The 23,460-nt window shown below is 38.6% G+C and overlaps 1 protein-coding gene across 7 annotated transcripts in view; it reads left to right on the top strand.

Annotated features, from left to right (window-relative positions):
• Positions 1-23,460, top strand: part of SCML2 (Scm polycomb group protein like 2) — a 69,658-nt gene that overhangs the window by 41,401 nt on the left and 4,797 nt on the right. For 6 of the 7 annotated variants that reach the window (XM_090124947.1, XM_090124928.1, XM_090124956.1 and 3 more), the window contains 5 exons: positions 6,147-6,397; positions 10,719-10,854; positions 12,579-12,782; positions 17,455-17,637; positions 18,676-18,789. In XM_090124947.1, coding sequence (XP_089981073.1) covers positions 6,147-6,397; positions 10,719-10,854; positions 12,579-12,782; positions 17,455-17,637; positions 18,676-18,789 — 888 coding nt within the window. The remainder of the gene's footprint in view (positions 1-6,146; positions 6,398-10,718; positions 10,855-12,578; positions 12,783-17,454; positions 17,638-18,675; positions 18,790-23,460) is intronic. The other variant, XM_090124966.1, reaches the window with a different exon arrangement.

Here is a 23,460-nt window from a genome sequence, read left to right on the forward strand (position 1 = left end):
AACCTCCTCAGCGTCCCACAGCTTTTGGTAAAATGTTGAGAGAGGTCAAGTTGTAATGTCTGCAGACTCCTTCAGTGCTCTGGGCTGAATCTCAGACTCCACGGACTTAGGAACATAGAGCTGGTAACAGCTGTTCCCTTACCATTTTGGTGACCACAGATTGAAAGTCACCACTCCCCAAGCCATGGTCCTCAAACAGTGTGGACCAGGCACCATAAGATCTGTGATTACTATTAAATATTCAGATTAAAAAAAGTCATTAAATGTCTCTATCTTTTCCTTATCCTTAGTTATTAGGTGACCTCCTGCTTCAAGTATCAGTCCTGTGTTTTCCTTTTCCTCCTTCTGCTGTTGACATACTTTAAAAAGACGTCTTTGTTGTCAAACACCACCCTGGCTGCAATCAACTCAAGTGGAGCCTTAGCTTGTCTTGTTTTCTCACTGCAAGTGTGAGCTGCAGCAAACTCCCCACGAAGTCAGATGTTGCTTCCAGATGTCGTATATTTTCTTTCTGCCCAGATTGCAGGATACCTGTTCATCCAGGCCAGTCTTTCACCCTGCTTACTTGACTTGCGGCATAAATGAAGACCTCGCATTGAGAGCTTGTGAATACTAATGGCATCAATGGTTGGTTGTGTTATCCAGCTAGTGGATGGGGTTGGGTGGATTTTTTCTGAATCTGTATTAGTATATATAAGCTGTATTAATAATATCAGTGCTCTCATTCAGATCCTGCCCTGAAAGGTAACAAATCACAGCTTTGCAATAACCGTGCTCTGCATTTGTTTTGCTTCCCCTGAAGCTTATTGCATGCTGTAGTCTTGGGCCTACTTTGCATCCTGCTGAGGCTATTTGGGGAGAAGTAAAGACAGAAACTGTGCAGAATCAGTAACAGCAAGGTCAAAAATCTGAATGTAAGAGCTTACACTTGATGTATAGAGGTAGGCTTTGCCAGGCTTAACATATCAGCACACCTGAACAGTCTCCAGATAACTCAAATTTGTACTGCTTTGAAAGTTAATCGAGTGTTAACTTGGTCTCTTCCATCTGAGTTTATCAACAAAATAGAGCTCAGGATTTTGGTTTTTGTTTGTTTGTTTTCTTTTTTACTAGCATACTTGGTGTTGTTGAATGATGAGACCTAGAAGCTGGCTTTTCACAGTTCTTGCTTTGTGAAGATTAACTGTAGGGATCTTTCTAGGAGTCTTTTTTTTTTTTTTTCCCTGTTTGCCTCACTTCTGCCAGCACCAGTGTGAGTTATTAAAAATGTTTGGGTTTTTTTTTTTTTTGAAAGTGATGCATCTTTGTTTGGTGAGCAGTGGGATTTGGTGGAGCTTACTTTGTACTTTCATAGGTATCCACAAAGATCCCAGGCTTGTTCCATAGGTGCTGGCCTCAGTAGTTATTGACGACAGGGGAGATCAGGGCTGTGCCTGAGGATGGAGGTGATGGAGCAAGAGTGCTGAGGTGCTGTTAAGGGAAGTCCGGGTTAAAGAAACACTTTGCCTCAATTCTATCTCATATTGCTTACTGTCCTCCATTTCACCTTTCAGGACTGCAGAAGGCAAGGACTGCTCACAGAAGATAGCAAAATAACACTTTTTTTTTTTCCTTTTAAAAATATTGGCAGAAATATAAATAATGGATAGAAACAGCATGTATTACAGATACTTTCATATGACTCTCTGCTTCTTCAACTGAGCATGTACATTTTAGTAATGCTTAGCAGTAAGCTGTTTTGAAACCTGCTAATCTTTTCCACCTCCTTTCCCCGTTTGTCAAAACTATCACAATAAATATGTAATGTATTAAAGAATGCTAATTTAATAGTTAAAATTCAGGGCTAGAATTCAAGTAGTGTTTCTATTACTTCCGCTGTGGAATTCTCCCATGGATTTAGGGTAAGTTGCTAAATCTCTTTGCCTCAATTTTATTAATCTGCAGATGAGAGTGGGCCAAGCTTTTACATTTTCAGAAGAATGTTCTGCTTCGTTCTCAGGGAGGCATGTGAGCTATACTGCATTACAAACAAAATAACTCCTTTTCTTGAAAGAAAAGATGATCTAAACTCTGAATTACTGTTTTTACTGTCCTAATAGGCAGCTTCACCTGAGGTAGGAATGCTGTTTTCACGTGTGGAAAAATGGATTCCTACCTTGCTTCATGCAATTTTGCTTCAAATTTCTTAAATCATTTCTTGTAATTGCTGCTCTGTGACACTAACTGAACAGTAGATTTGAAATGTTAATATTACAAATTGGAAGATTTTTTTTTTCCTTGGTGTTAGTTAAAGAGGTATAGTGAAACTGTTGCTGTGGATTATTTGAGGGAATTTTAGTAATTAGAATTGCATGAGAGCTGTCATCTGTTCCATCCCTTCTCAAGTGCTGGAGCTGTTCAGTAGCTTTAAATTTCACACTTGTCTTACATATCTGACTTATTCCAGCAAGAGGACGTGGGGTTAACATTATAGAGTCCGATTTTGCAGTCCTGCATGTGTCTTATCAGTTTTTTTTTGCTTCTACAAGCAGGAATTGGCTCTGGTATAAAATCTAATCTTTCATATCCACTTCATGGAAGTAACTTGGTTGACTCCAGTGGATCTACTTGTGCAAATTTGGACTGAATGGTGGTAATGCATCTTAAGGTTATGGCTTTGGAAGTATATGGGTTTGCATTTCCCTTAAATACATAGGATACAAAGTTTATAGGTGCCAGATTCTCACAGGATTTATTTTGGACAGTAGGTTGGTAATGTTTTGAAAGAGCAGTCACTGAAGGTTTGAAAGTTCTTTGCGTATTGCATGAGCGTAGCCAACTATAGCCTTTGCTAGCTTGACAAAATAACAAGAACTCTTGTGGCCTTTGAAAACTGTGTTTAGTTGTTAACATTACTATGGTAAAGGATGTTTATGGTCTTTGGTTATTGAGGACACCAGAGTGGTTTCTGGATATAAATAAGAGACTTGGGAAAGAATGCCATGCAATGCATCAAACTCTTGAAACTTGAGCAGTTGATATTTTTGTAGAAGAGCAGCATGAAACAAATGCTTTATTTTGTTTGTGCAAATGAGAAGACTATTGTGATGCAAAGCAGTATCCTGAAAAGGCAAATGTGCTTTTTTTCTGTTGTAAATATCTCAGCTAAATAGTGCAGTAATTGCAAGCAGAGCTTGGCACTTTTTCTCTCTATTCTTTTCATTGATATATTTTAACAAGTTCTCATGAGACTATTAAAGCATCTTAGTTTTTGGAACATGTGGTCTAGTGGGGATAACTTGGTCTGCAGATGCAGTGGGGTTGGCAACTAGCTTTTACATGTCTTTTCATTTCCCTCTAGATCCTCTGACCCAGCATAACCTTTGGTCTCCCTCTGAAGGCTGGGGTGAAGGAAGCATGAGCAGGTGACTGATGATCACTGTCAATACAGCCTGCAGACAATATGTGAATTACTTTAGCAGTCTCCCACTGCCCCCCTCCTCTCTTAAATCAACAAATGCAAATAGCTGCCTCCTCATTTGCTGCTATCTCAGGGAGGCTGCCCAGGCAGCATGGGCTTTGTTGTAGTCCTGCGTGCTGAAAAAAGCAGCTTCAGCTTTAGTTAGAAGAAAAAATATCAAATGGGACCTGACCCTCCCCCCAGTGGTTAATGCTGCTAATATTTGGTCCTTTGGCGTATACAGGTAGGAAGATGCTGTGCTAAGAATACTTGCTATGTGTATTTCAGGAGGGCGGCCTGAAGTGGTTAAACTGTTTGCATTGTTACTCTTTGTGTGTAAATATCCTTCAGGAGGGGACTAGGATTGCTCAGAATATCAAAACTCATACCTGTGCTTCTAGGACCTGTTGACATTGTAATTAGTTCTGTATTTAATGTACGCTGTATTTACTATGAAGGAAAATGAAGGAACACTTGCTAGATTTCAGCAGAGGCACAAAGAATTTGTGAACCAACAATTACAAGGTCACGATAGCTTAACACCTAGTTGTGTAGCATGAATAAATAAAAACAGCTGTATTTTGCATTCATGTAAGCATAACACATGTAATATGTAGTACTCTGTAGTATAGCATGTAGTTGATACTGCTCTGCTTTTCCAGAAATATTGGTTAATTCAAATTGTCACTCAGCAATTCAGAGCCATGAGAGTAGTGCTTTGCCAGCAGTTGAATAAAATTCTTTTCAGCTTATTTTGAACTATCATTGCCTATGAAAATAAGTTTTGGTATAGGGAAGTGATTACATTCCACACTGAGAAGGTGGTTCTTCTCAGGTACCTAGGGATGTAATGTCTGTATTTAATGTATTAGGATTGCAACCAGTCATAGTGAAAAAAATTCTTCTGAACTGCCATTTAGGAATATTGGATTAGTAATCAAATCAAACAAATCACAATGTTTGTAAACAAAAGCTTTAAAAATGGATGTCAGTAGACCTTGTGTTTCAAAAATCTGCTTGTAGTATGTAATTCATTCTTATTGTTATATTTGCTACTGCAAATACTTCATAACAGTTAACTTGAATGAAAATTCAGAGCCAAAATAACAGTTGTAAAGCTACGTACTGAAATGTTCAGGTGACTGTCACTCAAATAGCTACTGTTAAAATTATTGCTTAATCGCTAAGTATATTCTCCAGATTTCATTTCAGATGTATCTTTGAGTTACATTTACTTACCAGAAAGTATCAATGCACTAACATTGTAGGGGAAGAATTGCTATAAATTCATGAAAACCCAAGAAATCGACTTTTAGAAGGCCCACGTTTTCCAGTTTTGGACTGCATTAGCCCTCTGGATCGGGCACTGGTGACTCACACAAAGCCCACTTGAACCCTAACTTGTAGTACTTCTGCATCATGTCACATTAAGCTCGTGGTGTTTATAGTTAGTGTGGATCATGGAGTTTTTCCTGTATCAGCAAGCTGCAAAAAGCTAGTGTTAAAGACAGTATGATACTAGAAAACCAACTAAGTTTAGTGCCAAGACTTCAAATGATTTCACAGATGCTGTATTTTCTCCTCTTCCTTCCCATGCTTCTCAAAACAAGGGTGGTTTATCCTCACAAAAATTCCCATTTTCATTCTCTTCTTCCCTCTCCTTTAGCTGCTTCTGCATCTGCCTGTCCATTATCACTCAGTCCAAGAAACAGAATGTAGTTTTTTGTGGACTTGGTCATTGCTTTTGTTGGCCACAAGAAGTGTGGTGTGGGATGTCTCCTCATTGAGGATATCTTCCATTTGACATCCTCCTCATGTTTTAATCAGTCTGTTGCTAGGGGAATCATTACAGTAAAATCATCGTTAGTGCTTCAGAGAAGGGAGATGGGTGGAAATGATAGCAGACTAAGAAGTTTTGTTCAATGAAATCTGATTACAATTTGCAGCTTCTCATCAGATTATAATGCAGACGCATCTTGTATGTAGGGGATCAGATTTCTATTGGGATGGAAGAATCAACAGAGAACCACTCCAATGTTAAGATGAAATAAAAATGACTTTATTTTGGCTTCCAAAACTAAAACATAATTAAAAAAAAAAAAATCAAATCTGTTCCAAGTATAAAAATCTGAGTACAGTTATGTGAACTTTCTAACCTGACGTCTCAGACAAACACTGATGAACAATACTTTGCCTGTCATCAATTTCTTCTCTTAATTGGATGACTTCTTCACTGCTCAGAATTGGTTTGTAGCTTGCTAGAAGTTGTTGGCATGTCTCGTAATTGTGGGAACTGTTCTGGGAGGAGAGTGGATGTATTATGGGCTGTATACCTTATGGAGTATTATGTAGGCCTTCTTGATGAATGGTACTTTATCTTGTGATGATGCAAATCATGGGAAGCATTTATAAGGTGAGTGAATTAATTCTTTTTTATTTTTATTTGAATGGTTTCTTTTTTTTTCTTTTTTTTTTCTTAGGAAGGTCCCTTTTGAAATAATGGGTATAAAGAATTCTCTCTTCGGCTTTAATGAAATTACGTAGTTTCGTGCCAACCAGTGGGGTTCAAAATATCCAAGTATATTTATTTTACAATGTAAATTGTGCACTACACTTTTTTTTTTTTAAGCCTTTATTAGAAAAGTTGCTTTCCATCGTTCATTTTGAGGTTTTCCCCCCCTTCCCTTTTGTTTTTGTTTTTCCTCAGTTTCCATTACAAAGAGCAGTGCAAAAATCCAATCTTCCCCTTCCAAAGTGACCCGGCGTTCAATGCAGTCTCCACAGAAATCTGCTCCAGTACCAGCGCAGCGGGGCAGGAAACCAGGTCGGGGCAAACCCCCTGGACAGTCTACAGTTCCCAAGAAGGGCAGGTCTCCTAAAAATATTCCCCTGATCAAAAGCACCTCTCATACTGAGAATCTTAAAACAAGGAAAAAAAGTTTAAAACCTGGAAAAAAGGTTAGTCCTTATCTACTACTTTACTTTATATTGCAAAAATTTTGTAGTGAGATTATTATTTTTTTTAATTAATTTTCAGGCTTCTCTTCAGCCTTCAGGGCTTTACTGTGTTCAGAAGTTGATTACGACAAAACGTCTAGAATAGTTATTCTAGAATATCTCAGGATAAACTTCTGGGATTTTCTTATTCCAGTATGGGAGTACTGATTTAGATTAATTTATGAATTTATGGGTGTGTTGTTGCTATTGAAAAATACTATTCTGGAATAGCCATTTCCAGTAACAACCCAAGAACCATGGGGAAACCCTGAGGCTTTTTAGTCTGAGTTATTTTATTACTGTAGCATACGCATGTTTTTCATTTTTTTTTCTCTCCTGTCAAACAAACAAAAAAAAAGATTAGGAACACTGAGAATTTTGGTGAAAAGCTTAGGCATTTTAAGCATGCAGTGGGATTTGCCAAGTTAATCTCTTGAATATCCCATCATCCTGGAGATCCTGCATGAACCAGGACGCTTCTTTTCAGGCAGTGCATCAGTTCATTTCATCAGGTGTGAGCCTGAAAGATATGCTGCCTTGCTCCCTTCAGAGCTGAGTCTGAGACGTGGACAGTGGTCAGCCACCCACACACACTCTGATTTCCAAAAGTAGAAATTTTGCTTTTTCCTTTCCTCCAGCCTGGGTTACTGTGGGCCAGTAGGAAATTGCTGGTGGTGCATGGGAAGGGATGAAGTAACGGCATGAGTATGACTTTGCCCTTCAGTGTGAAGCACTAGTGAAGTGTGGTATTAGAGCGTACCTAAAAGGCTTTAGGATAAAACTGGAGGTGATTACTTTGGTTGCAGTGATGGCTGCAGGGTAAGGAACAATTCTGCAGACTGGAATTAGAAACCCTGCTGTCTTCTGCCACTTGTCCCTCCCAGTTGGGCATGCAGACCAGTAGGCTGCTGGGGCAGCTGGGCTCCAGCTTTCTCCTGCATGTTTCTGAAACCACATGGAGGTGCAGGCTACGGAGGAGAAAGCTGCTTCCAGACAGACTGAGCTAGTGGGTTGGCTGTTTTCCGTAAGCCTGAAGGGCTTTAAAGGAGATCAATTGAACACGTTTTCTTATCTTAAGGAGATACTCGGGTATGGCAGGATGTGCACTTCATGTAAGGGTTTTGTGCTTCTCTGTCTGTTGTAAAAAAAAAAAAAAAAAAAAAAAAAAAAGTTGGAAGATAGTTGCAGGCATCTCACCTTTAAAAGAGGCTTCTGGGCATCAAGTGCTGGGTAATGGGAAGTGTCTTCTTGGAGCACTGCACTTGGCACCTGGTCTGTATGAAATAGAGGGCTTTGCTTGGGATTGGGGGTTACTTTGGGCAGTTCTTGCAATCAGGAAGGGATCTGAGAAACCTTCACGTGCATCTGATTTCCTCTGTGGGACCAGTCAACTGAGCATTAGATTTTGTAGTATCTTGAGTTTGAGGCGCCTATCTAATGTGGCATGTTACTTTTGTAACTTTTGCACTGAGAACTTTACAACTCCATGGTTCCTTTAGAGAAGCCATGGAAAGTTTTTATTGCTACGGTATGTGGTAAGTATGTGGTAAGGTTGCCAAGACATTACACATATTTGCACTCTTCTTTGCAGTGTTTTACCTAATACTGTAAGGGTGGAGGGAGGAGAAATTGCTAAATGGGAGCTCTGTATGTACAGGGTATATATGATATAGAGCGACACACAGCTTGTGTACTTCCCAGTACGCACACAAATACAATATTAGTGATATGCGCTTAGATATTTGAATGCAGTTGTTTGTTTTAAGACAAATCCAAAATAACCCTCCACCTTTTCAGCCTGTGCAGTTGTCCTCCAGATGTGAACTGACTTTGTGCTAATTCAAAACCTGTGTGTTTCGGGAGATCAGTCTGGTGCTTGATGAAGTAGAGATTTGTTTGACTTCTTAAATCTCACAGTGAAGAGGCAGGCTGGGACTCCTTGCCTTTTTAAGCTTGTTACTCTGCAATGTTTATCATTTTGCAGGTATTAATTTTTATTATGCAGCTAGGAATGTTAAGCTGTTGTCATTTTCTCCCTTGCTTAAATGTTTCCTAAGCTTCTCCATGAGGATAAAAAGCATGTCAAGTCTTATTCCCTATTCCTATCCCCCTGTGTGCTCTGCTTTTTTTTTTTTTCTTTTTACTGTCATATTGAAAAAAATCTCTTTACATTTCTCCCATCACCTTTGAAAGTACACTTTGCAGAGCAACGCAAAGAATTCCTTCCAGACCAACTGGTTTATATGCATCTCTCAAGAAAGGGCCTTGGTCTGACTGTGGGTTGCAGCCCTAAATGTGACCCCATGAAAGCAGCATCAGTGAAGGGTGGTGAGGTGCCAGCCTGCGTGCTGAGCTCTGTGCAGACACGCAGTGCTGGTGTGCCCTCCCAGCTAGCAGGGCCAACTGGTAAAGGTGGGTAGGGGCAAATGTGGTGAGCCCAGCTGGGAGCACGGCCTGCTTCCTGACACAGCCTGGCTGTTGGACTGCGGTGTGCTGCTCATCACTTTGGGATTACAAATTACTCAGCTGAGCAAGTATAACACACTGTATTCCCAAAATATGCTCTTTCCTCGTTCTGGAGGAGACAGTAAGAAATGGCTGGCTAGCCTCACCACACTTATGCATTCGTGTAGAGGGTAGACAATTCTTCTGGCTTACAGCTTAGTGTTTACATTTTGTTTTCATGCTACATTTCTCCTGTTCCCTCCTTTTTCCTCTCAACTCGACCGCTGGCATTTTGCAGCATGACAACAGACAACTGGTCCCCTGGAGAGTCCCTTGTGCAGAGAGGCTTCAGGAATGCCAGGCTTCAGATCAAAAGCTCTAACTTCCTAACTGCATTGTTGTTCTCTGTGTTAAGGATGGAGACCTTTCTGTTTCCCAGTGTTAAGATGCATAGGCAATCTCTGACAAGTAATACATCACTGCTTCAATGTTTGACCCTTTCCACCTCGTCTCATTCACAGCAGTGCCAAACCTTGGCAGTCTATCTCTTACGTTTGTGGTGATTCTATCCAGTGCTGTGTTGTCAAATAATTTCTCTTTCCAAACCTATTTTCTCTTCTTAGATCTATAAAGAGCACAGAAATTTTCTTTACCATGCCATAGACTTTAGAAGAAAAGAACTACAATTCTTAGTAGGTGTTGTGGAGAAGTTGGGCACTACTGTTCTTTGGAATAGTGTGTGTATTTTGATTGCTTACTATATAATTTGTTAATGTACTATTTAGTAAATATCCTCCTTATCCATCCATTACACTTTTATTACATTGCACTTCTAAATCGAAGCTTTCCCTGGCAGCTTGGCAGATTTTTTTTTTTCTTTGCTGAAGATCAGTGTTAGATATAAACTCTGTCCACATGATTATCCGGGTCTCTGTTACCTTAACCACCTTGACTAATCTCTTATATTCCTAATTTTTTTTATTCAGGGTAGAAAATGACGATGTAATATGTTCTCGTGCAAGAATAAATGGCGAAGGAAGAGGTGAAGAATTTTTTGCCAATTAATTGCTTCTTTTATTTCCATGTATTTTCATAACACATCAGAAGTGCCTTTCTAGCATACACCTCTTTTCTAGACCTCAGCCCAAACTAAATTGCAACATTTTCTTTTTTCTCAGCTGGGAGACACTGACTGATTTCTACATCCTTGTGCTATAAAATCTGTCTGTGTGGTATATAATAGGCTGCAAATAAGGTTGGCTTGGGAAAGAAGAAAGTTTTGCAAACTCAAGTGACTCAACTATATTGGTTTATTTGATACCTTGCATAGAGCATCAGTTTCTGAAAGTGTTTATGTAAGAATTTCAACCTCTTTGAGACAAGCTGGGAGAAAATCTAGATGCTCTGTAAAGGTGACAGCTAAATCTGAATCAGAATTGGTATGACAATGTATGCACAGTCCAAATAATTTATTGGAATTGTGGTAAACCCAGGTGATGGGAAGAATGTGTGTGGGAAAGTAATCCAAATACCTCTTCTGTGATTCCTAAAATTTAGAAGGGTCATGAATTGATTATATATAGCTCATTGCTTTCCTGCTCCTTTTCAACTGTAAGTGGGTTCCTTTTCAAGTCATTTGTCTTCCCCTCCGTTGCTGAAGTAGCTGTAAACGCAGGCAGTTTCTGATCATCCCTTCCCAGGCTTCATCATCTTTGCAGTGTGTAGTACTTCTGTAATGAGGAGCTACATGCACTCAATAGTATGATAAATGATAGTGGAAAGGTTTGGCATACTACTTAAAAAACATTAAATACTTTATTTTTTTTTCTCAAAACAGAAAAAAGTCTTACCAGAGCAACTGACTACTGCACCACCTTCTCCTCTTTCTTCTCCTGATGGGGACAGTGGCACTACGCAGATACTTAAAGATGGAATTAGTTTGTCTGGTGCAACTGCAGCAGTTATATCCACAGGTAAAAGAAAAAAAAATAATGATATTTTTAGTGTGAAATGACTTCAATTTCAAGAAAATTAGTAGTGTCTTCTTATGGAAATGTGATGCGAACTTACCTACTATGTTTTTTTAAAAAGATGTTTGTAGGTGCCAGTGTTACTTTGTAGAACTGGTATTTTGATGCCTGCATTAAAACAAGAAGTGCTGGGGCACAGAGACTTTGAACACATCTGCTAAACCTGTCAGTTTTGCTCTGTCTGAAGGAGGAAACTGTACAATTGTTTCATTTCTGTCTCATTCTCTGATGTATGAAATGGGATTAGATGTAGCTAAAAGCTCATATGATATTTTGCTTTCATGCACGCTTGACTTTAATAACACAAAATGGAGATTTTGTCTCTCTTCAGTGTTCTATTAAAAAAGCAAGTCCATTTAAACCAAGTAAAAGCAATCAAGGGAAATATCTCCCTTATTTTTAAACAAGCAAACTTAAGAGAAAATGTAATGAAATGTATCTTAAAAAGCATTGGCAAAACAAAAATAAGCTACTTAATGAGCTGGCTTGTTGAGGGGCTTGTAACTCTGTAATGAAACAATTTGTAGGTTGTCAATTGAAAGCTCAGATCTTTCTAAAAAAGTCCATAACTTATGTTAATTTTGTTTGGGATACTTTTGACATTTAAAAACTGTTTTTACAATAGAAGTTGTCAGGCTCTTCTCCATCCCAACTTCAGTGATGGATGAGGGGAAAATACCTATGTGTTTCCTAGGAAAATAAACCTTTCAGCTGTTATTGAGGTCAGACAGAAGATGTCATGAAAGCTCTTTTTGCTGATTTGTATCTTTGTTTATTCATACAAAGCGGCTTCCTCCAATTTGCAGACATCAGAGACTAAGCAGATAGGCATGAAGACACAAGATCAGTGAAGCACTTCATAGAAATGTTTCATTTTTAAAATCTATGCTTCTAACTAAGCCAGAATGGTACTACAGCTGAGAAAATGCAGCAGTCTTTTCTATTACGTATCACTTAGATTGTCTGCTTAGTCACCACAGATTTAACCTGTACTAATGTCTTTGTGCATTCCTGGTCATGTGATAGTCAAGACCAAAAAGAAGAAAGAAAAACCCTTCAGTTACAGCTTTTCTCCATATTTTTCTGCCTTGTTGTTCCTTTTGAAAGATAGTTTTTCATTGTCTCTGTTTTCAATAGTCCTATTTGATTACTTTCATGATAAGCCTTAAACCACTTTGCACAGTTTCCAGGTAAGTACTGTTCTTTTGTTTAGCACTGAAAGTCAAACTGTAGTGTGGAAATCATACATGCATGGTTGCTGAAGATAGCAGATACTGACCATTGTGCACAGACATTATTAACGCTGTGTGGGTGCTTCAGAATGGGCACCAATAGCAGGCGTATGCTATAGGGTTTGGTTTGTTGTATCGTCTCAAATCTGAGAAAAAATAGGGCAGCAAGGACAACTTTTAAGAATAGATTTTTGGTAGTTTAGAGCATGTACTGGTAGTTCTTGCTTTGCTGGGACTATTGCGTGAGTAGAGATGCAGGTTGTGATAGCTTTGTACGTTAGCAGGGTACGGAAAGGCTTTAGAGGTCAGATGGGAGTGAATTTGGGACTTAAGAAACAATGCAATTCTAGCACGTGAAACATGTCTCCATTCTGTGTGCACTAGGTGTGAAGAAAGCAGAAATATTCTGTATAAATATGGCTTGTTCTTTTTCAGTGTGTGTTTATGTCAACAAGCATGGAAATTCTGGGCCTCACCTGGATAAGAAAAAGGTTCAGGAGCTTCCAGATCACTTTGGACCAGGTCCTGTCAACGTGGTACTTCAACAAGCTGTACAAGCTTGTGTGGATTGTGCCTATCAATCCAAAACAGTCTTTGGATTTCTGAAATCTGGCCATCATGGAGGGGAAATGATAACTGGTATGTGAAGATGTTTCTAATTTTTTTGTTTCTTCACTTGTTTGTGAACCTAGGGTAGGGAGAAAGAACTGAAGTAACCTGCAGTTAGATTCTATCACTTTTGTAACTCCTTAAGCATAGTCAAGAATGTATGTTTGTGAACTACTTTATTAAGATAGTCCTGGTGGAGTATACTTTATATCACTGGGAGTCCAGGATTTTCTGAACAGTTCTTAAATCAGAGTCTAGCAATAGCAAAGTTGAATTACATGTACACTGTACAGTTAGGTTGTTGGTAATAAGCAGAGCTTGTGCATCTCAACAGCTGCAGCTATACAAGCTATACCTTTGTCAAGTAAGCTCAGTATGAGTGGAGTATCAGCTTTATTAATTCAAGTCATTCTCATAATCTTATCCATACATAATGTTTGTGTTCTTAATACCTTAACCAAGTGAGTGAAAAGTTTCCAGCTAATCTGTTTAGCTTCCAGGCAAGTGATTCCACATGTTAAATTTGCTGCTTCCTCCTTTCTCCCATTCCCTGGTCTCTTAGGTCAGTGTTCGTTCTCTTATGTCCTCTATTAAGGAATAGGTTTAGTTCTGCTACATATTAATGCCATGCCTACAGATAAATTATCCTTACATCTCAAACTGAATAGCTGCTGCTTGACATTTTTTTTTTCCTTCTAGGCTAGGAAGTCTCTGTATGGCAGTTAGCACATCAATTCATAATTCTATCACTGGCAGTAAAAAGACTTGGTGTTACTTTAATCTCCTTACATTAACACCAGGTGTGAAAGATGATTAGTGGAATACAGGTTTAATTAAATCCTTGTAAAAGATGTTGCTATCTAACAGTGTCTGTAACATAGCACCCTGACCTGCATATAGCAGAATTTCAGTAGTCCTTGCTTATGTGTCTGCACAAGTTTGTTCAAAAGATAGATGCTTCTTTTCTACTTTGTAATAGAAGTTTACTGGAACTGTGTAAGTATGGGTTTGAAACTTGTATTACTTTATTTTTTGCAAAACATATGAAATTTTATTATATTATTAATATAATAACATAGTTGTGCCTTGTTGTGCCTCATTCCAACAAGTCATTTTTTTTGGAACAAAATACACTGAGATGTGCTTTGCCAGTATTCTGATTGTTATTGTTCTAGAAGAAGGACTAAATTGTAGGCCAGTGGTGAATGTGGGCTATGATGGAATAGTTGAAAGTAATTATTTTACAAAGCAGATGTAAAAAAAAAATCTATCTAGTTCTGATATGTTTTCATTCAAAAATCCTATAGGAACAGGAATTACTATTGTAATTACTGCTAGATTCAAAGAAGTCAGCTCAGTAGTCCTAAGCTCAAGAAGCCTGTGGGCTGCTCCTGAAGCAGAGTGCTGGAGCTCTCTCAGGTGTTACAGAGCCACAAGGCCCTTGTGGGTTTCCTGTGTTTTTTAGCTCTTGTCTTCTCATCATCTTGTTCGATAGGTTGCTGAGAGGCTCACTGAGTGATAAGTCAAATCGTAAGTCATTTTATAAAAAATTTTTGAGGGATATATTTTGAGAAGAACAAAATGTGGCTAAGGTTAATGTAACGCATTAAAACTCTTTGAAAGGGTAGATAACAGCAGGACAAGGGGAAATGGTTTTAAGCTGAAGGAGGGAAGATTTAGGTTGGATGTCAGGGGGAAGTTCTTTACAGAGAGAGTGGTGAGGTGCTGGAACAGGCTGCCCAGGGAGGTTGTGGATGCCCCATCCCTGGAGGTGTTCAAGGCCAGATTGGATGGGGCCCTGGGCAGCCTGGTCTAGCATTGAATGTGGAGGTTGGTGGCCCTGCATTGGCAGGGGGTTGGAGATTCATGATCCTTGAGGTCCCTTCCAACCCTGGCCATTCTGTGATTCTGTGAAAACCAACTGTGCAGTTGAATAGGAAGGTAGGGTGTATACAGTAGAATTAAATGAGAAATTGCAGAATGAAATTGTGAGAATATTTTCTTGTAGAGTTTTTGTTTGAAAGTTTTTTTTTTTTGTATAGTTGGTTTTTCTTTAAGACTGGCAAGAAAAACAATTGTCTGCATCAGAGATTAAGGAAAGAAATCTAAATCTTTTGTGATGAACTTTCATGGCAAGTATTGTATTTGCTATAGTAGAAAACTGCATGCTGGGACTTGGATGAAATAATCTTGCTACAATATGTGTGAATAATTAGTGGGTTCTTTTGGTTCAGCTGCCAGAGAAAATAATTGTTTTGAATGGAGTTGAATTTAGGATTTTTTCTTACTCAAAACAAAAGCACAAACCATTTTAATTTTGCTTGATGCATAAGGTTTCAATTCAAGCAAATGTAACCAAAGGGAAATTAAAGGCTTGATTAGCAAGCCCGCTCATGGTGGTGGTGTCAGCCCCTTTTTTCTGCTTCTAGCTCTGAGTCTGTGTCATTTAGTGGGATGAAACAGACTGAGGTTCAGATAAACCTTCTCAAGCAGAGAATTAAATCAGTCTCTTGGGTGATTTTCTTCACTATCAGACAGACACATTTGTCTGATAGTTTAGTGCTCAGCCTTTCTCCTGGCTTGAGCTTGCTGTTTGAAACATACCTACACAATGAAAAGTAAAGAAATGAGAATGACTCTTCATCCCAAGGGCTGGGGTTGCACAAACAAGCTCCATTCCCTGTTTATTTGTCATTAGAGGTTGAGGTTGTTGCACCTCAGAAGTGCTCCTTTTTATTTTCAGCCCTAGCATTTATCTTGGAAGTAAGAAGCTTATGTTGTTCCCAGGCAGAGCAGAGAGTTGAGCCTGTAGATCTGGATCCCACTCCTTTGCTTGGAGTTCCTATGGTTGCCCTCAGATGTTTGGAGTACAAGGGAGCTGTGTTTGCACTGAATTCTGTTTTCTTTTTTTTTGTGGATTTTTCTCATGGTGTGACTTGGGGCATTCAGATGGCCTCAGATGTTTCTTGCTTTATCCTCCTGACAACTCTAAGATAATATTATTCTTTTCAGTGCTTCTTTTCAAAATGAGAAATTAAGATGTGGAGAACAAGTAATTTCCCTAGGGCCATGTAAGACTACCTGTGAGGCTATTATGAAGTTATTTGAATGTTTGCTGCAGCTGATAGTGCTACCTTGAAGTAAATACCAGGAGATCAGGCTGTGCTGGGTCTCACAGCCCATTTGCTCTCCAGAACTGGTTGAGCTCCTAGCAGAAATATGCCTCCCGAGGCCTTTTCCCCAAACAGGAGGTAGAGAGCCTTGTGTCTGAGCCACATGTGAATCATTAGGTTTTCATTTAAACATTGGAGTCTGGAAAAAATGTGAATGGGCCATGGAAACCCGTGGGTCCAGGATTTATCCCTGTGGTACTGACTCTTAAACTCTAGGCACCTGTACTGGGTCACCACACAATGAAAGCAAACGAGAGGTAGTGTGTTATTGTTGATGCTAGCTCGTGTACTTGCATTAACCCTAATCATAGGCTCACTTAACAGTATAAGTCAGTCACGCTTCTGATTTCCTAAGGAAGCATAAAATATGCTAGAGCTGGGGCGTTTTCTTTGTTTTTGCATGTAATATCTGTCTTCTTCTGTAACGCAATATGGATATGCTTCTTATTTCAGACTTGTGAATAAAGGCTTTCTTGTAATTTTTGTGGGTTTTTTTTTTTTTTTTTTTTTTAAATGCATCTGCCACTAACCAAATGTGATCCTTTAAAGCTCTGCTTACCATTTGGAAACTCAAAAACAGAAAGCTGCCTGAGAAGACAAATTGATGCATAAACCTGGTGTTCACACTGATTCTTTCCAACCCTAAGCATAATTTACAAGTTTGTTCCTGTTTTGTTTAGTGTCTTTCTAATTAGAAATAACCAAAGGATTCAGATAACGTAATTGTAATTATTTACCTATGTAGTGGTGGCATTTGCAACAGTAAGTTTTTTCAGAATCTCACCAAGTATCACAAAAAGGGAAAATTATCACTAACTACTACTACTATAGTACTACTATCATTCTAAATATTTAGGGAGCAAGGAAGGAGGTTAACAAGTTAAAGATGTTGGCCCATGTTCAGTCTCTTTGTAATCACTCATTCAAGTCCATTCTTGTGGTATCTCTGCCACCTAGATTTTTTAGAATTAAGTTGGAGTTTCATCACTGTAGCGTTGACAGCAGGATGGATTTCTCTAATGGTAAAATATCAAATGACAAGATGAGTTTCTGTAGTCAAAATTTCAGTGGTGATGCATGCCAGCACGCTATTGCAAGTAAGCTCAGTTCAGTTACAAACTAAAAAAAAAAAAAAGTTTATTTTTTTTTCTCTCCAGCAAGTGCTGTAATGGATCTTTTCTTGGTTATCTCCTGCAAATAGGTGGTATAGAGGTACTGTTTTATAAGCAAACAACTGAAATTGCCCGTAAGATTTTGATGTTGCGAGAATAGATTTGTTATGCTCGTTTAAAGACAGTGTTATTTTCTGAAAATAAGTTCTCATAGAGCAAATTTAAAGTGGCATGGATCCAATGGAAGGTACAACCAGTTCTTTGGATATAAACGTGTTAAACACCAGAAAGATTGTTTATTCCTCTCATGTCTTGCATGTTTTAAATCAAAGCTGAATGTCTTTTCCTTTACTTGTTAGTGTTTTGCTATACTTCGTGATGCTCAGGGGCTGTTTGACATCTTCTTCTTATTCGCAGCTTCCTTTGATGGGGAGAAGCATGCCATCAATCTTCCTTCTGTAAACAGTGCATCGTTTGTCCTACGTTTCTTGGAGAAACTCTGCCACAGTCTTCAATGCGATAATCTTTTCAGTAGCCAGCCTTTCAGCCCCTACATGGGGTGTGCACATAGTCCCACGGAGTACGATAGGAACAAACCAGGTACTATCAAACAGCTGTTGTTTACAAGTACTGATATTTTTGATAAGTGTGGTTACTTTATGAAATTTAACGTTTTAATCTGCTTTGCTATAACTTTAATTGATTGAAATGAATACTCTTCAGTTCTTAGAGGATTCGTTCCAGAGCACAAGTGCTGTGGCAGGTTGGGATAGCTCATACCACATGTGCAGAAATCATTTTGTTCTGCTAACTCTTTCTTGTGGTCAAGTAGGAAACACATGTATTGTACCACTGGGTTACTAAAAGAACAGACTCAAAACTTCACATTTTGCCTCTTCAATTTATGTTTGAATCATAAAATAACCTTGGAGAAAGATGCTTACTACCTTATAAGAAGGGGCTTGCTCTGAGAGATGATTCAGTTCAGCCTATCCTACAACACTAAATACTCTTTTCTTCCTTCTTTGTTCACCTTGCTCAGTGGTGGCTCCAAAATTTTAAATTCTGCAGCATACAGTCTAGTAGAGAAGGTGGGTTTTGCAGCTGGCTGCTTGTGACATTTTATGTGAGTTTTGGTACTCTGGGGGTATATAGAGTGAGAGGGAAATAACATGCTCAGGGTCTCCCATCAAATGGCTTGCAGTGCTGGTATTACGAGTCCCGGTCCAAGGGTTATCAGGAGCCATAGCTGAGAAAACTTTGACATCAATGCAGTTTCAGTCTTAGAGGTGCTGCTTTAGAAAATAAAGTATTGTGGTGGTTTTGGTATTTCGGTTTTTATTTGTTTTGTTTTGTTTTTTTCCAGTAGAGAAATTGTATTTGTTTCATTTCATCAAATAAAAGTCATTTGCTTTAATACTTTTCAGGAAAGTAGCCTAAATTTGGAAATTTGGATGATGACAGTATAAACTAAGCTGTTACTTCAGCTTTTGAAGTTTGTATTGAATGACCGATTCTATGTGAAATGGATTTGTTACCTGGTGAATGACTTGATGTATGTTTTTGCTTTTGTACTTTGACTTTCCCTGTGAGCATTTTTATACCATAATAAATTGGTGATATCTTTCCTTTTCACAGCAAAAGAAGAAATACATGAAAACGGAAGTGTTAAACGATACTCTCAGGACTCTCCACCATACACAGCTCCCCTTTCCCCTAAGCTTCCGAGGAGTGATGCTCATCCATCTGAAGGTGATTACATTGTGTTGTAATACATATGAGGATTACGTATGATTTTGGTATTTTTAGTCAAAAGGACTGAGTATAGTGTATTTCTCTGGTTTGTCTATAGCCCTTGACAGCTGAGAATGGAGATATTTATTGATCAGTGGCATGGATTTTGTGCTTATGGACAATCTACTGCAAGTTCAAGAAGTCTTTCTCCTAAACATGTCAGTCTTTTTTGTGAAATCACTCAGGCAGATAGGTGACATTTGAAGCTTCCTGCTTCATGTATGGCTATTTAGTAGAAAAACAATTCCCTTGAAATGGATTAGGAGATAAATTGGAAGCAACTCTAATAACTCGTGGTTTGAGCTAATGATTGTAAGAGCAAGGATGTGTTTTGATGGTACAATTTAATTGAATGTATGGCTAGCTGCCCCTAGAAGTTGCTCTGCTCCTGCTCTCCTTGCCTCCTTGTCCATGTAGTGCATCCCAAGCCTCCCTGCTGATTAGGTGATGAGCTGACCCAGTGAAGCACAGAAAACATTTTGGCAAAGCTAGGAGATATCTGCAGTTAGCTTCTCTGCACTGACTCATTGTGGGCTCAGATGAGCACAGGAATGGGTTGGATAAAATGCAGCCGTGGCAGGGATCAGAGCAGCAGAGCCTCTCTGTGCAGCTGACTCCAGGACAAGGAAAGCTTTTGCCTGTGCCATGGCTGAGGTGCAGTAGCTCGTGCCGATTTGTAGTCTGCCTCAGATGTGAAGTGAAGCGTGTCAGCTTAAACCTCACAGAGAGACTTAGGAAAGAGTGGTTTTACTCTGCTTTTGCTACTTGTCAAACCATGCTAACTTGTTGATGTGACTCATCCCATCTGATACTTTCTATTGCTGTGGTATATTTGCATAATATTTCCAAAGGCTTTTGAGATTAGTCATTTGTTTCTCTTTTTTCTCTTTTTTTTTTTTGAGTTACTGGGGTTTTGTCATTTAGCCTCAGTGTGGGGCAGAATAATCTTTTTCTATGGAGAGTCATAAGGCCACACTTAAATCAGAAGAGGATATCAAATTAAAATGTTAAAGCTTATTAAAAATGGTTCTTCTTACAATTTAATATAAACACAATGTATTCACTTCAATGATGTAACCACAACAAATATAAAAATTGTCAATGCAGAGCTTTCTCTGTCTTAAATAGACCCTGGTTTAGGTCTAGAACATCTCTGCAATTAAAGCAGATATTTCTAGTAAGCAACTGCGTGAATAGCTGTAAAACACATAATTCTACCTAAATTAAGTTGTTTAAATTGGAAATAAACAGATGTCTTAGACCTGCTTCTCTTATAAGAAATCTCCCTGTAAGTAAGTCGGCACGCGTGTTGTACCCTGATGAGCATTTTGATCCTGGAACCCTTTTATAGATGAAGTTGATGTATTTCTTCAAATTCATTTTAATATCAATAGCTTATTGTAAAGTGCAGTTACTTGGATTGAAAAAAAAAAAGAGGTCTGAGTTTGTACTGTGTGTATTTTGAGAGACAAAGTATTCTCTACTGTTGTGTGTTTCCCATTAGAGCAATGTCCTCTGCTGAAAATCTGGAGGTAATTTCATAGCGGTCAGTCATGGGCTGGTTAGCAAGAAAGATCTGCCCCTGAAATGTTCTGGCTCCATTGAGACACAGTTGTCTTGAAAGAGTTGTTTTGAAATACCATTTGAACGCAAAATGGAATAATTGTGGGAAAGGGTCTTTCAAACAGCTCATTTTCCTTCTGATCTACTCGTAGATATGTTTTGCAGATTTTGCTGTCATTTCTGTTCCATTACAGTTTCTTCTTAAAGTTTTGAAAGATAAGAGAAGGGAAAGAGAAACAACTCTGTCTCCCTCCCCTTGAAAACAGAGTGTTCTTTACTACTGCAGCCAGTTACATCATGCAGTTATGTATGAAGCAAAACAACTAGCTTATTCCCAGAGGAGCTTCAAGAAAACAAAACGTCCAATTCCTTCTAAGGCCTTCAGTCTTTCGCAGTCTGTTGTCACCCTTACATTTGAAACATAAGGCATTTTACTGGCCTTTTATACATCTACCCAGATTTCAGGTATTCTGCAGTGGAACCTCCTGAGTAACAGAAAAAAACTTGTTCTCATTCCATCCCTCTACTACTCACATCTGCTCCACATGTCGAAGTAGGAAAAGAGTCATTTGTTGCTCCGTTAATTGCAAAACTGTATTTGTCAGACACCAATTCTGAATCAGCTCTCATACCTGTTACCGTGCTTTCAATAACAAGACTGCAGTTGGGGTTGGTTTGCAGGGAGGCTAGATGAATTGAAAGGGAGTGGATTGGGATAGTATAGCTGCTGGACAGAAACACCTATTTTAAAAGATGATCATCCTATGAAGTATGCCAGTTTTCCCACCTTGTGTATGTGACCTGAGGAGCTATGTTAAGATAAGCTTAAGATAATGGCAGGACAAGGGGAAATGGCTTTAAGTTGAGGGAGGGAGGATTTAGGTTGAGTATCAGGGGAAGTTCTTTACAGAGTGAATGGTGAGGTGCTGGAACAGGCTGCCCAGAGAGGCTGTGGACACCCCTCTTCCTGGAGGTGTTCAAGGCCAGTTGGATGAAGTCCTGGGCAGCCTGGTCTAATATTTAATAGGGAGGTTGGTGGCCCTGCATATGGTGGAGGGGTTGGAGCTTCATGATATTTGAGGGTCCCTTCCAACCCAAGCCATTCTATGATTTTCTGATTCTAAGCTCAAATGCTAGTGTCTTGGGAATCAAAGCAGAGTTTCTCTTTGCCATCCCTATTTACAGTTGCTTAACTAGGATCTGTAGTATCAGAAAGAAACCTGGGATATAATTGGAGTAAATGCAATTAAATTCTTCTGTAAAATAGTCAATTTAAAACCCTTTATGTCTTGAGCGATCATGGAAAGAGTGACATAAAATGATTATTTAACAGATGTATTTGGGATCTCTGCTTGATTACTATAAAAAGATTCCTTCATAAGACATTGTATGGAGTTGGCTGATATTTGCTGAAATACTCCTGTTGAAACTTTCTGGTGTGGAATATTGCTTCCAGTATTTCATCATACCTTTAAAAACTTATGAAGTCTCAATCTACAAGTTTTGGACTCCTTCATAGTGCTTTTCTGTAGCCATTTGAAGTATTACTTCTGCCTTTCAGTCTTGCACCGAGACTTCATTTGGTGGTCTCATTCTCTACTGATCTAATTTTCTCATTTGTTTCCTTTAATATTATAGTGCTTATCATTGATTGTGTCTGTTAGTATCTCTGAAATTCTATAGAAAGATGGCTTTTGCTTTCCTTTTAGCAAGTTGCTACAGCTACTTCAAGCCGACAAATAAAAGTTTGCTTTCTCCAAAAACCTCAGTAGCCACTGCTTTGCTTTTTTGATACAGATCAAACTAGAAAGTTTATCATTATTGTCTTGAGGATTGTGTACTTGAAAGAGAAGGGCTTGTGGACTTAAAAGCTTTTTGCCACAAGTGTTGTGTTTAATAGAAGATGTTATGGTGGATTGCATGTCTTGCTTTACTGAATTCACTAAGTAGGGAACCGGTTCTCTGGGTGTCTTTGTTCCACTTTGGGATAATGTTGCCTGAAGATCATAACTGTGAAATACACCTCAAGTTCTTCACTAAACTCCAGTTTTATACAGACTTCAGGAGAGAGAACGTAATTGCTAATAGAACAAGTTAAACGTGCTTAAAAAGCTCTCTGTGTGTTTTTTGTTGCTGTTGTTTGTTTGTGTGTGGAAAATACTCTTCCTTTATTTAATTCTGGAATTTTCCCAAGAAATTATTGGAAGTTGTCATATAAGAAGAGTAATAAAGAGCATATTCTAGGAACTTGTTTCACAGATTGTACCAGTTACCCCCAAGAATATGCTGCTCCACTAGCATATGTTTTATAACTTTCATAGAGTAATTTTCAAGATGGTAATGTGGAGTTTACACTTCTGTGAACCTGTTAGCTATATTTTCCAGCTCTTAACTCTCTTGCCAAAGCAGCATTTGTTTCATGCAGATTTTTGCATCAGGCTTCCAACTTCTTCCTCAGGCTAGATGTTGACCTAGTGCAAGTGGAGCTGAGAACATACAATGATGAGAGAATGGAGTGGTGTTCCCACTGATGTTTAACGACTCGTAGTTGCAGCATTGTGATCAGACTGTATTGTGTTAGTGTGCATGTGAGTCTAGGATTTACAGCCTTCTGCAGCTCTGCATGTAGTCTCTTCAGTTTTTTGTGATGGCTATTGTCTCCGAACATATGGAGATCTACAGATGATAATTGTCCTCTTGCATATGAAGTTAGAGACTCCCTCTACTGTGTAGAACAAATTAAACATTTGCTAGTTAACATGAGAGGTTTTTTTATGTTAAAAAATTCTTTTTATATTTATAAAAAATAGAAACATAATGCACTCCTAAACAAATTCTCAGAAGATAACCATTAAGAAAGATAATGAAAATGCTTGACTGAGATTGCATATGTGTTAATGCTAATATCAGACAATGAAAAAAAAATCAAACCTTATGTCCACATCCTGCTCCTAATATTTAACATATACAGCTGAGATGATTTATGGAAGACTGTCTCAAACTTGTCTATTAGACATTTTACTGGAAATTTTTTAATGTAGTAAAGGACCAGTGATTACTTGAGAA

Source organism: Phasianus colchicus, chromosome 1 (genome assembly GCF_987193195.1).
Source record: "Phasianus colchicus chromosome 1, bPhaCol1.hap1.1, whole genome shotgun sequence".
NCBI classification, from domain to species: Eukaryota; Metazoa; Chordata; class Aves; order Galliformes; family Phasianidae; genus Phasianus; species Phasianus colchicus.